The 17,962-nt window shown below is 36.6% G+C and overlaps 1 protein-coding gene and 1 long non-coding RNA gene across 9 annotated transcripts in view; one reads left to right on the forward strand and one right to left on the reverse strand.

Annotated features, from left to right (window-relative positions):
- LOC117214499 (paired mesoderm homeobox protein 2A-like) overlaps nt 1–17,469 on the reverse strand; it is a 27,720-nt gene extending 10,251 nt beyond the window's left edge. For 3 of the 7 annotated variants that reach the window (XR_004488884.1, XR_004488883.1, XM_033460662.1), the window contains exons 1-5: nt 17,349–17,469; nt 15,606–15,877; nt 14,974–15,049; nt 13,453–14,910; nt 11,251–11,444 (exon numbers count right to left, since the gene is read on the reverse strand). Coding sequence is in view for 3 of the 7 variants with exons in the window: in XM_033460662.1 (XP_033316553.1) it covers nt 11,251–11,444; nt 13,453–13,807 (549 nt within the window). In the remaining 4 variants the exon portion in view is untranslated. Of the gene's footprint in view, nt 1–11,250; nt 11,445–13,452; nt 14,911–14,973; nt 15,114–15,605; nt 15,878–17,348 lie in introns of all 7 variants that reach the window. The other 4 variants (XR_004488882.1, XR_004488881.1, XM_033460660.1 and 1 more) reach the window with 2 other exon arrangements.
- Nucleotides 589–2,317, forward strand: LOC117214503. 2 transcript variants are annotated; one of them, XR_004488888.1, is made up of 4 exons: nt 589–1,058; nt 1,199–1,549; nt 1,616–1,900; nt 1,999–2,317. It is a non-coding gene; the product is annotated as an uncharacterized LOC117214503 (long non-coding RNA). The 2 variants fall into 2 exon arrangements; XR_004488887.1 differs by lacking the exon at nt 1,199–1,549 and having other exon boundaries at nt 637–1,058.
- Nucleotides 17,470–17,962: the final 493 nt, after the last annotated feature.

The following is a 17,962-nucleotide window of genomic DNA, read 5'->3' on the forward strand; positions in this document are numbered from 1 at the left end:
ATTATTGTTGTAAGTTTGTTGTTGATTGTAAGCTGTACAAAGTAATGGAGAAATAGACGATGGCAATGAAAGTAATGTCTATAGGATAAGGAGTAGCGACGGATCCGTCGAGGCAACTTTCCTCGGTTATTAGAACTTTGACTCGTAACGCTAATGAAAATTACTATTTCTCTGCGATATTCCTTACTATAATTTAGCCAGTCTACTACGAAGATTGCTTCAACCAAATAGATTCCAAGCAAGAGAAGACGACCAAACCACAAATGATCTTACCTAGAAAAATAAATGAAATTGAATTCACCGATTGAACGAGAATGAATTGAATCAAATTTATAGATTAAAAAAAAAAAAAAGAAAAAAGAAAACAGTAACCAAAAAGAAAAACGATTTTATCCATAAAAATAAATGCAATTAAATTCACCGATTAAACGAAGACCTAGAAAATAACGAAGTTAGAAGTTCTGGCAGCAACTGGAACATCCAAAGTATTCGAGGTTATCTCAGTCACAAACAGAGAGTCATTAAATCTATGCTCTATTCGATCTTCTTCTTCTTCCAAATAGTACGTCCTTTTCAACTGAAATATGAATACGATTGGATTTTGTAATTTAAGTGGAAAGGAGGACAGATATTTCGAAAGCAAGCGTAAACAGTTTGGTAGGGAGAGGGTGGAAGCTTATGGACGGACCATTAGGGATTCTGTGTCGATAGAAACAAGTTTGCGGCGTATTTGTTCATTAGATTAACCCTAACGATTGTGAGTCGTAGTGATTTCCTGCTTCTGGATAGGTTAGCAGAGGATTTTGCTCGGTTGCCGCCCTGAGGGGCTGATCCCAACTTACCGATGGAGATCCTAACCGGAAAACAAGAATATTTCAGGATTGAAAGACGTGGCAACGTGGTGGGATGTCGTGAGACGAGTAAAGAATATTTGATCGAACCATTGAAACAGATATACGACAGATCAAAAATTTGACATCACTTTATACCATCTACGTATTGTTATCTGGTCTATGATTCTTTCTTTTAGTCTTGTAAAAACGTGGCATAACAAAAATGTAAGTAGAGGCATTGATTAATATCCCAGAATCTTTTCACCTGTTTTGAGAAGATTCAAATTACTATGAAATAATTAAAAAGCATAAAGTTTCACAAACCTAAAACCTATAAACCAACGTAATTATAAATACAACTTCAGGAAAAGAAAATCTCAGGAATATGGAAATAATCGAATTAGCAGACGGAATAACCTCAAAATAAATATTAAAATGCTGGAACGCGAGAAATTGCCGACGGATGGTAAGGTTCCGGCGGGAACAATAGGAGTTTGGAAATCTTTCGAATTTTAAAGAACTTGCTCGACACTGTTAAGAATTTGTACAAGAAGCGAAGTGAAAGTTAGAAAAGTACGATAACAAGATTAGAAAAAAGAACAAGCTGCCTGGAACTAAGTTCGTTTACGTAGGAAAGCGACGAGAAGGGATCGTGCGCAACGATCGGAAACGCGTCTCTCAGATTTCAAATTCACCACTTCCCATCCGTCTATAACGTAATTTTTGCTTATTTGATTTTCATGTTAATTTCAATTTTGACCGTCGTTCGATGAATTTTTAAGATCTCGTCACGCGGACGTTGAAAGTGAAAGATGTGACGCCCGATCAGACCAAAGGATTCGCTTTTCATACCGGAGGATGCTGAAGCTCGTGAAAGATTCACGGCACGTCCAAGATTCTCTCGATGCGTCACATTAAGCGAGTTATAAGGATATATCCGAAGCGGTGCTATCAATATCACGACGGCAGGAAGTCAGGAGAAGTCACTGTTACGCCTGATCACTTCCGCTTTGACGATAAATCAGAAAACGCGCAATTTTCACGTTCCATTGAATAATACAAACGAAGTAATTCGAACATACGATCGTTTAAACCTAAGCTTTGGAAGCAGATTACTATCTGCTGTTTCTTATTCTTATCTTCTTTTTTTTTTTTTTATTAACAGATGGAGAGATAGATTTGTTATGCAGAGAAGCAATATTTCATCTAGAAATTGCGAAAGTAGCGGAATTTCTATATTTAATCGATGATCAATAAAAAATTAGGACATGCAACTTTTTAATTTCAAGCTTCGAAAGATCATTAGACATTCTTTGTTAATCTTGCTAAATGAAATTGGCAAATAGAATTACCGCGAGACGAAGCAAAATTTTACCTGGCGTGTTACAAAGTAGCGAAATGTAATATCCAATCAACTTGAAAGTTTATTTAATAACTGAACGTTCAATTTTAGTTCTAAGCTTTGAGAGATCATTGGACTCTAGGATCACTGACTTTGTCTTTATCCTTCTTAAACAAACGACGAATAGAATTGTGGCAGAGCAAAATTGTATTCAGAATCTCAAACTAGAATCTCAAATTTTGGAAATATCATTCTCGATAATAGACCTTACAAAATAGATTAATATAATTGATCTACAAATATTCATACAATAACGATATTTATCTATGCTTGAATAGGAAACAATTTCTCTTACCGTGACTCCTTTATTGATCTTCCTTTATTAATTTATTAATATAAAACTAATTCCAATTTTGCTCGTCTAAAGATTAAGTAATAAAGCCGGAGCGGTTAAGGATTCGTTAAGGGTACTAAATCAGACGTTCGATAATAGAATTGCAGTTGATGGTGATTGCTACACTCTCAGCCGTCAGAAATTACCTTCTTCAATTAACCAAATAAGTTCGGGACGGAAACGCATGGCTCTGCAGAGACAAAATCTTGATTAAGAGATGCATCGGACAGGCCGATGCCATCCGGCTTGATGAATAAATCGCTATAGACAGATCTCATTAACTGTGTATCCACTTTCGTGTCTGACCACAACCGTCACGGTTCGCTGTCATTGCTGTGTTTCACTACTTAAGTCAAGCGAAACAGTATTTTCGACTTTAGTCATAGTAACTTAGATATGAGGAATACTGTAAGATCGATTAAGTAATGTAATTAATAGTTGATTCACGTATGAGAACAGTAGAATCCCAGAAATCTTGGTCAGGATCGTATCTCGGCTGTAATTGTTCTTCAATTCCTACTGTCTCTGTGAGATTTTTTATTATTGGAATTTTCTTTTTTATTATCGTTTCATTCAATTATCGAGTTTTCCTTCTATTGTCTTTGTAAGTTCTTTTTTTGTTAAAGCTTGTGCGTCCTGGTTCTTTTCTATTATTACAAACGTCGTCTTAAAGTTCCTGTACTTTCTTATCGTTGGAATTTCTTTCCAGTATCTTGCACTGCTATTTTTCATCCCAGCAATTCTCTTTTATCTTTCCTTTTGACTTTCAAGTTCTCTTTTACACGGAGTGGAATTCGTTTCTTGTTCTCCCCAAACTGCTTTTTTCACTGCTGGAGTCTTCTTCTTGATTGTTTCTTGATACCCTTGCACGTTTCCTTTTAAATTATTACAATCTCTCTTGATGCTCTTTACTAGTTTTTTTTTTTTTTAATTAGAATCTCTTTTTTGATGTCCTTACCACCTTATCCGTTTCTCAAATATTCTGACATCTAACACAGAAGAAATAATAACACTTACCAATTTCTAATTGCAAATAGCTGCTATGGGAGCGTTATACCAAAAATCCTCACTCTAACTCAAGAAAACTTCCTCAGAATACCTCTCGACCAATTAATTCTTCTTCCAAATACTCTGACCTGTCCTCGCAGCAAGAAATAAGGAAGAAAACTTCACTCTGTAATTCGAACGAAAATAAAAGATCCCATGCTACCCACATATATTCGCATTAACTAAATTCCTCTAGTACCTCCTTGACGGTTCTCCAACTGGCAACTAAATACCAGTCCCTGTATTCCGCACTCAGACCATTCTTAACACCAATTACCCAGCTTAATCTGAACTATCAGCGCGATAACGCGCAGGCCAGCGTCGAAGGAGTTCCGTGGAAAACGGCGAATACCGTCGTGCACCGGTGTGTTTGCAACAGTCGACGTCGTTCTCCGTAGATGATACCCAGCAGGACAGTTTTTAATCACCGTAAGTGGATCTACATAGAGCTCGCAATTACCAGGGCACACTCCGGCCATGGGCCCCTTGTGTATCAGCCACCCTCGGCCTACCAGAGTCGAGCCAGCTCCAATGTTTTCCCCATTTCATCCCTCGACGCCAGCGAACCAACCGATCCCCCTTCTCTCCTCTTTCCTTGCCTCTTTCCCAACGAGGATCCTTTCGTTGGAAGCGTTATTGCCTATCTCGTCGTTGCTTTTTGATCTTTCTACATCTTCCCTGTTCATTTATCATTCATTCTTCTACGCCGGATATGTTTTTCTGCTTCTCCTCCTGGCTTTCTCCTTTTGGATGCAAACTGTATTCTGCTATTTTCTGTTGCTTTGGAATACCGTCAGTGGACCTTTTTCCTATATATCATAGACAGAATCATTGGCTGTGTTTTCTCTATTATCAGAAGAGAATTGTTAACAGTAGAATTATTAATACCATTGATTGTTACACTATGTATATCTTTTCTCATTTTAGTCATGAATATTTCATTCACAAATTATCTTCTCATTCTATTTTGTATATTCTATCATTTTATACTGTAGTTAGTTATGACACAAAATACTAACGTCTAATTAATATAGATGGGAGATGAGGATATTTATTGCTCCCAGGGGAGGACGCCTTTATTTTTCTTCTATGTCTGCGTTTTAGTGGAATACATCTTTGTATTTCTTCTCTGCTTCGACTTTTTCCAAGTGTGTTTTTCTCCTCTTTTTTGAGTACACTGCCTCTTCTTACCGGCGAAGACCCTTCGTCAGAGACTGCTCCCCGATCACCCTCCAACTTCCCGTGACGGTGCTCGACTGTGTCCCACCGGGGAAAAGAAATTCATGTTGATTTTCCAGGACTCTCCCAAGGCTGTCTATCTCTAAATTACTCGATTCTCCTCTAGTTCCCTTTGTGTTCCTTTGTTATATCTCTGCCACAGTTTTTGATAACGCCTGGAAGCTTGTTATTTCGTGGAAGTAAAATTTCATCAAAATTTGGATTTTATTGGAATATATAAACCTGATGATAACATGTCAGAAATATATTTAGAGGGGAGATTTCCTCTAAATGCCTCCATAGTGTTCCATAGTGTAAAAATGTACTGCTTTCAGATATCCATTATGTATTATCTTAATATTACTTTATTAATATCTTATCATCTTAATGCAATTTCCATAGTTTCCCAACACGACAATTCTCCTTTGTAATATCCTCTGATCTCATATCACAAATAACTATTGTAATACCTAGGGCATAAAATCCAAGGTAACAATCTACCATAATAGTTCTTATAGTTTTAGGAGCGACGTTCCATATCTTCCATATCTTATCTATATCAAATATATCAAATATCTTCCATAATATTATATTACATAAATTTTACAAAATTTTCTTCTCTAAATTCACGCATGAACAAGCGAATATAGTATTCGAAGCAGAGAATTCAAAGTTGTTAACGCAAACTCTACAATTCTTTTCTGATTTCAATCAATAAATTGATGTAGCATTCTGAACGAAAGATCTAAGCTTGCAACTTCTGTTACAGATGTCACAATTGCTTCAACTTCAAGAAGACCAACCGATCTCCATGTTCCGCCAAACCATACAAGTTTCAAGCGATAGAAAATGATTCCACCATGGAATTAATCGAGCTGGCTAGATCGTTCCACTTTGTTCAATTGAATGTAGACCCTCAGGAGCTGGTAAGAGCAACGGTTGTTGGTCCAGCAGAGCAACACCAGCCTGTTCACCCTCTGGTAGCTTCTATTCTGTGCTACATCCCATTGATGACACCATGGGCAGGGGTGGCAGAATGTCGCGTGGCGACACGTTTCACTGTTCTGAGTCACATGTCATTCCGTATGAATTACAACTCCATTAACGTTCCAGACAACCTGCGAGCATACATAATGCTGGCGAATTGAGCGGATCAGCTCCTCGGCCAAGATGTTGATTTATGGGGAACGATGGAGGTGCCCTGGTCCTTGGACGAACGGAGCCAATCATAAAGTGATTGAATTTTTAATCTGTTACTTGGAGATCTTGTTTTCCGTTCCATTTTAAGGTAACTTGTTTTTAAGAGAACTGCAGATCCTTTTCTTCTCTTTGTTTTTAGCTCTATTCATTTTTCATCTTTTCCTCTTCTTCATCATGTTTCTCCTTCTTTTAAATTTTAATGAAATCCATTGTGCGTTGTTTCACGGTTATGCCTCTGTTCATCCTCTCCTTTCGCTTCTTTCAGAGTCCAGTTTCAGTTTCATACAATACAATACAATATAATTTTCTTGTCTTTTTTCTCTCGCGTCGTGCGACACTGTTAATTCACAATTAATCAAACGATGGACGTTGCAAAGAGTACAAAATACCAAGTTGCTCAAACGATCTACAAAGAACGAAGAAAATGTCTCAAAGTTAATTTGACGATCGTACGTAATTGCAGGTGAATATTGGTAAAGTATCTTACAATAAAATAAACGAGAATCTGTGATGTAAATCGATAAAATTTCCAGATGTCTTAAGGGTGGACCTTAGGCTAAGGAATTAGGGAAGATTCGAAGCGACTACCCTACGTCAGGGAAAACCTCTCTAGAAATGGCGGTCGGCCCGTGATGCCGCAAACTAATAGAAAATTGATAGTAACTTCGTGCTTAATTATCATGCGTGCGTAGTACGTTCACGTTTACGGTTTCCAGATGAGCCAAGCAGAACGTTCGGTTACAGCTAAACAATTCTAATTCCTTGTGCCATTGATTTCTCAAATTCTCTATGTAATTAATAGGAATGCGAAAATAATTTATTATTCTTCAATAACGTAATTTCATCAAGCGATGAAATTATATATAAAAGTATGGAAATTAGAAAAAGTTAAAACAAAATTAGAAATTTGATTAATGGAAAAATTCATTGCCTTGATTCCATTACGATTGAAAAATAGTACAATGACAGAATTAGAAATTCTATTTCCACGATAAATAGATTACACTGCCTTCATTGTTAATAATAGAATAATTAATTTTTCGTTATTGTTATCAACGAACTAATAGAATAGAAATTATAGGATTATCAAATTGGGAATTCTACTTTCATAATGGATAGCTGAACATATTCTAAGCTGCTTATTAATAATAGAATAATTCGTGTTTTTAGTTATTAATACTATCGTTAGAGGATCAATTATTAATACTATAGTTAGAGGACTCATGACATTTACGTCACAAACAACTGTCGCGGATGATATCGTAATCCGAAACACCTAAGCTCGTTTGTTTCCAATATATTTTTGCACCGTTGCCATCGACGAGATTACATTTTCCCTGATAATGTAATTTCTGAACATGTTTTCAGAATATGTTTCTGGGACATCGGTGATTAGTGTTAGCAGCAATAAAGTTCCTAGCTAACTGAATTTACCGGCTGGCAATAAGTGTCAAAAGTGAACAGCCTGTTTCGCAATTAGGCAAAATACAGATTTTATGACATTAAACTTGTTGGCGCAACTGCAATTTTCGCTCTTAAAATATTACACTAGCCACGGTACATCGTGGCTTTCAGAATTACACATCAATCAAATACAGAACAGAGGACAATAAGAGGAACATTTATTAAATTAATAAATGATTCCTTGATAGTGCAACTTTGAAAACGTTGGATTTAATGCTTATACATATTCTATATTTATATATATATTTATTGTTCGTAGTAGTTATTTATCAGTGAATTAATTTTCTATTAAATTAATTGATAAACGTATACACGTTTTTTATATTTGAAACAGCAACCATGCTTTGCTACTGTATTTTACAGCGAACGATGTCTTTTTTTCAAATTTTTCTGTAATCCCACGGATAGGTGTAATGTACGTACAAAACTCTATTATTGATATTGAAGCAATAGCACATCAATAGCATTGATATTGATCAAGTGATGAAAATGACTGTAATTTTTTACAAGCTTTACGCTTCAGTTATCAGTAGTTCTAGTGTCAATAAAATGAAATCTACTATATGTTTATTACATATTATTATTTATTTTTGTAAAGAAATGTTCCTTTTATCTCCTATTACGCTCTTCTTTTGCAATTGATTTGATATAATTTTCCATTGCTATAAATCCTTCTTATTCATAGAAACGATTCACAGAAATTTGTCCATAACGAGAGACAACTAATAACGAAGAGCTCGGCAACAAAAATCCCAAAGTTTCACTGTTCTAACAGAAATCAAAAAAATCTATTTATCCGGAAATTTTCACCTGCTCCTGTAAATTATCTTCTTCACTATGATTATACCAACGTTCAATTATAATAATTCTGTTTAACAAGCTATATCGCAGTTCCATTCACATTGGCGTGACGACGATGATCGTCGCACGAGCAATTCCCGTCACTTGGACGATGTGATAAATTTAATCCGACGCAAGAGTTCGGCGTACTATAGCACACTGTGACTACCATTTTCTCAGGTCGCTAACGTGCAGCCTCTGTGATTGGCAAGCACGATTATTATTATTATAGAAGGATCAAGATTAAGGGAGACGTTGGTTCTTCACGCAATCCTTGTCTATCGAAAGCCATCTATTCTTGGAACGAGACCAGACATCTGCCTAAAATGTAGAGACATCGTCAAAGGTATCCTTATATTCATGAAGTTCAATTGAGAAATAGAAAGTAAGAAGATAGACGAAAGAGTCATACACTTTGGATTCATCAATCCCCAGGATGAAAATTACTGAAATAATCCTCTTTTCATTCAGGGAGACGCTGAAGATTAAAAATTATGAGGGTGAGATTGATTGATGTCAGAAGGGCTGATTAAATGGGATAATACGAGAAATACATTTATTTGTGATGTAAAAAGATATAGGTGTGAATAGTCATTCAGATAGAATTCATTCATCTCGCATCAAATTTTATTGAAAGTGCGAATTTTGTTAGGTAGAATGGAGGATCAAATTCAAGTTACTACCAGGTCAATTAGAGGAACAGAAGCCGAGCTGGAATTTGTTTCACCTATTAAATGTTCTAATAACTCTGCTTCGTAACTTTCCTGACACTTTGGTAGATTTGTGATAAGAGTGTATGAATTTTATCCAATTTCCAAATTCATCACCAATCATTGCTAACACCAATACTCGATAAGCTGAGCACTTCGCAGCCTGAAATAGACACGAGCACGGAACAGTCAGTGCAATGGATGTTGTTTGGACCCGATTTGGGAAAAATGAATACATTTATGAGAAATTTAAGAATTCAGGCACAGAATTCAAAAATGCATAGAATGTATATAACACAGAAAAATGTAATTAGACGTAATATAACTCACATGAATACCAATGAATATTAATAAGAAACATGGAATACTATTAATATGTTGACATTTTTTTTATATAAATTCTATTGTCTAGTATATAGATTTAAGAAACAGCAGTTGTACAATTTAGTGTACAAATGCAAAACACCATCAATGAATTCTTTCAAGATTATGAATATCTCATATTTCAATGTTTCCTATATCACACGAGGAAATTCCATTCGTGAGCACATCACGTATCGGATAATAATTGAGATAATTGAAAATAAATCTTATTATTTGATTATTTAATGTTGATCTATTGCTGAGCAATTAATTATCTAGATATTCGACAACGACAGATCATTGTAATTTACGTTACTCTTCAATCAGTTTCCCTTCTTGTAGATGAACGTGCGATCATACTCTTCTTTTATGGCAATTAAAAGCCAAAAACGAAGAGAATACAAATTTATCATAAAATATTCGAGGCAGAGTATCCGTTATAATTTTAAATAGAACAGTACAAATTTCCATTTCTTTAGATGCGTTCATAAAAGTATCAGTTTACATAAAAATCCTCACTCAATCTATAAACCTACATTCGCAGAAAAAATGTGGCTTAGCTCTTTCGATCTTAATGCCTCATATGGGTCGCTCTAGCTAAATAATACAGAACTACAAAGAAGGCGAGCACCGCTAAAATTTATGATTAAAGAGCCAAAAAGGAAAACGTAATAAAAGCGAAGAGAATGGATATCGACGCATTTGAGATTAAGAGAGAACTGGTCTATCCACAAGAGCTGGTGAGAGCCGCCAAAATGCAAAACACATTAATTTGATCATAAATAACGCGTGTTCGATTGTGCGTCATGGGAAGACACGAGGATCTCCCTGCAGAATCTTCAGTGTATAAGAAGTCCAAGTTAATCCGTCACATGTATTAGAAGGTATAATCCATCAAGCAGCAACTTGCAGGTAACCGTGAAAACGAAAATGGGGCTTGTAATGCAATTACATAGCGTCCGGGTTCCACCATCGCCCTTGTCCCTCCGTTTCCGGCGCTTCATTTTAGGTGATGCCAGAGGGAGGACCTCCGAGTAAAAGTCAACGAAAGAATAATCTATTGTCCAGCTTATTTCTTCCAGCTTTTCTTGATTGGGATCTTTGCAATCAGACTGGAACGCTCTTTTGAGGAAAATCGTCAAATTCGTTAGAGTTTTTACACTTGTTTCAAAGAATAGTATCAATTTTATTATTGCGACAGTCGCTGGGTTAATTGAATTCTCCATTTAAGTTTTAAAAGTTATACGAGAAAATCTTTCTTGAGGATTTCTTTAGGATAATGATATAGTATATAAGATTTTTATAATCCTATTGGCTATCATGACAGTCACTAAGTTAAGTGACTTGCAATACATTCTTTATATAAATACAATAATTCTGAGATATACTTTTCACGAGGATAGTATAATTTTACCATTATTAACTAGTTGAGTTTCGTTGTGTTCAATTATAGTTGTATTTCGAAACGCAATTTGCAATCATAAAAAAGCACACAAATTCAAACAGCAATTAGAGCTATGACTATTATACACATGAGAGTAAAAGAAAATGATAGTGAATTGTACAACATTGAGTCATTCAGAAGCTACACTGATCAATGTTATAAATTGTGAAATATAATAAAATAATGATGTTAGAAATATTAATTTCGTAAAGGCATCTATAAATTTACTATTATTCGTGCTAATTTTATAATGAATGAATTTGTAGAAATAAATCACCTGTTTCTTGGATATTAAAAGATAGAATTTATAACATATTTGAGTTTACAGAAAATGAAGCTGATCAGTTCATTGTAGGTTTCACTATCTTCTTTCTTTGAGTTAAAACACCACTTACTTGGACTCTAGCTTCCGTCAAGTCGATCTTCATGGCAATTTCTTCTCTAGTGTAGATATCCGGATAGTGGGTCTCCTGGAAGGCACGCTCCAATTCTTTAAGCTGAGCCGATGTGAACGTCGTTCGTATCCGACGTTGTTTTCTCTTCTCTGCTAAACCATCGTGTCCTGAGTAAGCCTTATATCCTAATCCACCTGAAAATAAGAAAAGAAAGATATTTGAATCAGTGAAAATGATTTGTATTTTATTAAAACGGTGTTACGAAATTGTTCAGAGGAAGAATTCAATTTAATATTCTTTGATTCTAATCGCAAACGCTACGGTTATTGCACAATTTGCAATTTAGCTATGTACCTTTTGTACATGTATTTCTAGAATCTTTAACCAAATCCACGATTCATAATTCTAACTGCAAACAGAACAATTACCTAATCTTCAATTTTCAGAGTTATTTCTTGGTACACTTTTCCAACTACCTTTTGTTCTATGTTTCTACGACTAAACCCATGCATCACAAAATCCACAAAATGTTAACCAAAACCTGATGAACCTCTTTAAAAAGTTTCCAAAATCTCAGAACCAAATCCATGGTACGTAAAATGTAGGAAATGAATTGATCAATCCGACATAAACCTTGCTAAGACGAACTTACATTAGCATAAAACTTTCACCTACTGCACCAACTCTCTAAATCAACTTATCCCAACTTTCTCTTAATCAGTAGTCAGAGACGGAACTTCCAGGGTTCCTCTAAATCAGCCACACATTGGCGAGGCTGATAAAATATGAAGAAAATCAGTGTGGTCGAATTACTTGGTCCAAGGTGCAACGTTTGCACGAAGAGCTCTGTGTCTGTGAGCACGAGGTAGCTTATAGATTATAGAATATAGGTGAGGATGGCTGGGATAGCGAGCAACGTAACCATAGCAATGAGTGACTGAAGAGGGAGAGGGCGAGAAAGAGTGAGCCAGGGGTGAAGGAAACGTGGGATGAGACAGTGCAGAGCTGGTACCAGATGAACGAACCGGTAAATGAGGGAGAGACGAAGAAAGAGAAGCAAGAATACGAAAGAGAGGGAAAGAGGGGACGAGACACATCCATTGATTTTCAGTGCCATCTTGTCGTCGTTTCCAGAGGAAATACCACAGTGGTAGGTTCGAGCATGGAGACCATGCCATGGCAACTTTCCCTTGAGAAAAGAAGGACCACCCTCTTCTTTTTTTCTGCGGGAAAGACCGTCTTCTTCGCCCCGCCTGCGCCTTTCAGAGCTGCCTTCCTGCACCTCTAATTGATTGTTCCTTTGTAAATTCTATCGTTTTAACGACGTAGCGTGTTTGATTTGTTCGCTTGTCCTCGAGGAACGGCAGTTTGCTGGATCGAAGAGAGAATTTCATTAGATTCTCTCTGCAGCATTTATTTACAATTAATACGGACTTTGGTGCTTTGGAATTGCTTTGGAATTTTCCGGATCTAGTGTTTCATGGTTATGTCCTAAAATATATTTATTGGAAATTGTGTAAATAATAGAGATAAACAAGAAGATACTATTTATAAAGATAGCGACGAGGGTTTTAAATCTCTGAATAAACAGCGATGTTAACTTTTTATCTTCCTACTAAAGAGACCGGATAGAAGCGAAGTACATAAACTCACTGTGAAGTCTTATTATGATATCTTTTAGATAAATTAAATTTTAGTGAAAGAGAAATTGTACCCATCTATGGAAAAAGGAAATTACTTATGAATTTGGTTAATTTTTTTAGTGGATAACACAAGCTGGGTTACAGAATTAAAGAATATTGATGGAGGAATATGAAAGACTTATGGAATAGAATTATTATAGAATAACAGAAGAGAGTGGCCACTGTCAAACCAAATTCTCCTTTTTGAAGAAATTTACAAACAAATATTCCCTGTCGCTTAAACGATCTTAGGAATACTCTACGATACAATCCCTTCAAGTACTAACTAAATTATGTTAAACTTAAAGCTACCAAAATCCTAAACAATCTCTGACATATTAAAACAAGAATTAAATTAAAATGATTATAAAATTATAAAATATAATACAAAATAAAATCATCATAGAATCATAAAATATAATGTAGGACAAAAGTAAAATAGAAAAGCACATTTCTCGTCCAGAGAAAGCTCAACACAATCTATTCCCCTCTTCCCAAAAGAACAGATAAAAGCACTCACTCTGTAGATTAATGGCCGACGGGAAGATCGAGGCGGCGTGTCTGTGGACCTCTTGAGATCTGGCAGCCATTACCGAGCAGGGGGTTGCATGGGCCCCGTGGTGCGCGTGGGCATGAGAGTGGGTGGTGTGATGGGCCCCCAGCGGCGTGGTGCTTCCTGTACTCGTAGTTCCCGCGTTGCCTGGATAACCAGCAGCCCTCGCAGCTGTGTAACGATAAGCAGCTTGGCTCATCTGTGAGCAAGAACTCAAGTCCCCGTATCCACATTGCATTTCACTGGCAGCCAGAGCACAGCTAGACGCCTCGAAACCGGCGGCCGCAGCGGCAGCCGCCTGGTTCAAGTACGAATAATCCATGGTTCACTCGAAGCACCGAAATTCCAAGACAAAAGTGCAGAGTTCCTTCGTCACAGGCGTGTCTGACTTTGTCAGAGGCGAATAGACGAGGGCACTGAGCGCGGAACACCTGGACAGTTCATCGAATTCTCTTATCTCTTCCTCATCTTGACTCTTCACTCAATCAGAATCCCATAAAACTGAATCCTTCTGGTTGTTGGTAGATCCTGGCTGATCTGAGTAGCACCGGGTCGTTGGCTGGCTTGATCCTGATAGTTCCACGACTTTAAATAGGATCAGCTGGGTCTTCCATTCACTGCAGCATGCAGATTCAAGGGATCTGAGCGTAGACAGGATTAAAAAGAAGATGAGAGTGTCGCGAGAAAAGAAACTGAGGGCCCCAGCCGGGCCTTGGCCGCGGCGTTGCTTTTGGCCCTAGCAGCGGCGTGTTTCTTCCGTCGTGGAAATCTCGGTTAATCAGCAGGCCAGGGTGTACAAGTAACGGTGGCAGCGTCACGTAATTCTCTCTGATCGCGGACAAGAGCTAAGGGACGCGGGCGGCAGCCGGTTGCTCGATAGCAGCTTATGACGCGTAATCGGATCAGCGATATCAAATTATTGCGATTATAGCCGCGGATAGAAAGAAGTTTTTCGGCCCGCTTAAGAGAGCCCGAGACGACCGACTGGTGGGTCTCCTCAAAATCAAATGATAAGCTTAATTCAATAACGGACGGAGAGGGTGCACGCTGGGGGTGTGGCCGCCGGTCGGTTACGGAGAAACGGGTTTGGTCACTGTCTGACGTTCTCTGGGCGCTGATTCGTCGATCCATGGTGCCACCCCTCGGCTGGATGAGAGAACAGTCGCCGCCCTCCGAATCTCTGTGTTCATCCCCGTCGGTGTGCCACCCCCGGTTCGTCGGGCGACCTCTCCCTAACAGCCATCAGCCCGAATGAACGCTATCATTCGATGATGCCAGCCCTCTCCCCTGGTCTCGATTTTACGATCGATTCCGGAGCAGGCCGTTTCCGCTGGACACCAGAGCCACGCTTCTCTTCAGCCATCCTACGTATGTTTACGCCTGGCTCCTTCTGCGGCTGCCTTGGTACAATGAGTGCCTCGCTTCCTGGATGATAGTGCTGATGTTAGGCATCGTTAGTCTTTACATGAATTGAGCATGATGGATTACCTTGGTGAGGGGTGAGTAGGCTGAGCTTGAGTCGTTTCTTAATTACAGGTTTTTGGTGGCTACAATGAAGATAGGGCTGCTTGAAACAGATTTTGTACGTTTAGTTTTGTAGATCTATTGTGAAATATTTCTGAATGTAGCTGTAAATAAATTTTGAGAAAGAATCAGTTTAAAAATATGTGGCTGTAAATGAAACTGAAATGTAATAATTATTTGAAAAATCATAGAAATTGAAAAGTTACAATTTCTCAAATGAACTACAAATAAAATCCAAATACAAATAGTTATTTCAAAAATATAAGAGAACTGTAAAACATAGATTTTGGACCTGAAAAATAAAATTCTTAAAAAATGGGCTGTAAACAAAATTACTATTTTAAGCAGGATAAAACACAAATAATCTTTCATTGTGCTTAGACCCATTAAACGATTATTAGACAATAACCGTTGATAAACGAAATTCACGATAATATTCCTATGGAATTACCATGCTTTTACATCTCTTAACCATTTACATAAGGCAGTAGAAACATCAAATATCGTATACATAAAGGCCAAGGGACTAGAGAGCATGAAATATGATTTATCTGCAGATAGAGAAATTACATGACTAAACATGACACGGGACCGACCTTAGATAGGTGGTAGGAACCTGTGCGACACTTGTTTCGCACTTGTTCTCACGAAAGGGCCACGATGAGAGCAGTCCTGGTGCGCGACCCTCTTCCCCGTGTCTCGTCTCAGGGGAATTCTCTTCCAGGGTACGCGAACGTAGTACGTCGTGCAACACCAAATCGTCCATAGTGTATATACTGAGAACACACAGGAACGAACTCATCCATTGGCGTAGACCTTCCCACAACTTCTCCATGCTTCTCCAATAGAAACTCGAACTTGCACGTACCTTATATAAGAAATTATGTTAGTGTAAGCTACAATAATATGAACTTTTTGTTGCACTGTTGCATCTGTTTACGTGTATGCGTTATGAAGATACCTCTTTATCTTTATCTTCTTCGTCGATTGTTATAAACTAGATTTCTGTGATAATATTTTTTCAAATAGAGGTAAATTTGATTGGTAGAAAATGTTACAAGAAATTTACAATGATACAAATAACTTTTGTACATAATTTAATTTTATCGTATAATAATGAACAAACTTGTGTAATTCAAAGCGAAAAATTATAGATAAAAAATCGACGACCTATTCATGTAAATTAAATATAAATAAAGGGAAAGTGAATTGATGGATCCGTTGAAAAACTGTCACTAAAATAAGTTTAGTGTCTACGTCTATGGGAACACGGCAAACATGCGTGCGCGTGTAAACACTCGCACACTCGCATAAACGGCGTTTCGTCTTTTATATCAATAGAGTGAGAGAACGTCAACCCCCCTTAGCGGTCTGATACATATGTCCTTGATTTGTCGGGAGAATAATATTCTCCTGGAAAGTTGATTAAATATTGGTTAGTGATCTCAGATGCCCTTTACCCCCCTCCGTTTCCGTTCCATCGACTCGAAAACCCATAGGAATACAATTTAATATTTTCACGTCCCAGGGATAGCCGACTATTTTTCTTCCGATTTACACGCGGCTCTGTCACTATCACCTTTCATTTTCACGAATGAAATCGTTTTATACTTGTTGGTCTTAAAAAATATTTCGCAAGAAAGGATATCACGTTTTCATAATTACAGTATTAAGCTCACGAAAATATTTGTACACTTCTAAGAACATTTTACGTATATATTATATAAAATATTTTGAAATCTCATGAGCACTGTAACGAGAAACGACTGCCGTGAGGTAATTAGATATTTACTACAAACATATATTTAGTAAAACATTAGGATAATTCTTCCATGACCTAGCGAATAATCATTATATTATTGTTGAAACGTAATTATTAGAAAATGTGTCGGTATTTCTGATATAATGAAGCATAAAATCTATTAACGTGACAATTTTCGTTAGCTTACTGTAAAATGTTACCGCGAGCTGATTAAAATGGCTTGCAATTATTCGTTTGTCATCCACTTTTATGCAACGTTATTATCCGCTAATCCTGTTTACAGCACATTACATTTACAATTATTTTCTATGTCGCGATGTGTTAATACACGAAAATGCAGGAAAGCTTCAAACTTGAATTTTAGGTTAAGCGATAAGTTTATTTACATTAATTGTTATTACTTTTACGTAAAATCTATTTAATAAAGAAGTATTTTATTTATAGATGTATCTTTCATCAAAAAATTGTTTTATGTATCTTGTAACTTTTGTAACACTTTTCGAAATGTATACTTCACGAACGAACTTATTATTCAACGCAATAGAAACTATTAAACGGAATATTAAATAGAATTTACCAAATTTATTCAATGAATCAACATTTTTCCGTCTTCTATCCATGATAAACACCATAATCTTAAAAATTACATATTTTTGCTCTACACTACCCATAAAACGTCGTTGCAACTAACACAGGAAGTGCGTACTTAGTGCCAGCTCATTTTTTAAATATATACCACCAGGTGACATTTCGAATACTAAAATTATAACTTAAGAATGAAATAATTAAAATTCACGTAGTTTATTGTATCATCCTAAAACGTTATTGAATTTTAATAAGTAAATTATAGAATATAATTTATTGTTTACATTAGATATAAATTAAATTAAATTTAATTTAATTTAATTTGTACAATTCAAATATTTTAAATGCGACAGACAGCGCCACTGTTTCCGGTAAAGTATTTTTATTGGCGCAGTCGCGTATTATAAAAGTATAAAAAGTAGAACGGCACGAAGATCAAAAGTGGTAATAAAAAGTAGTTTTATTATTAATTTATTATGAAAGTAGTGTTGATTATTCTCAGAATGGTTGGAGTCACAGCATATCTATCTGTATAAGGTAAATTTCAACATTTCTTTTCGATCCAATCTTGTTAAAACAAAAATACAATTTCAATGAATGGATTCA

This window comes from Bombus bifarius, unplaced genomic scaffold, assembly GCF_011952205.1.
Source record: "Bombus bifarius isolate JDL3187 unplaced genomic scaffold, Bbif_JDL3187 scf7180000009200, whole genome shotgun sequence".
NCBI lineage: Eukaryota > Metazoa > Arthropoda > Insecta > Hymenoptera > Apidae > Bombus > Bombus bifarius.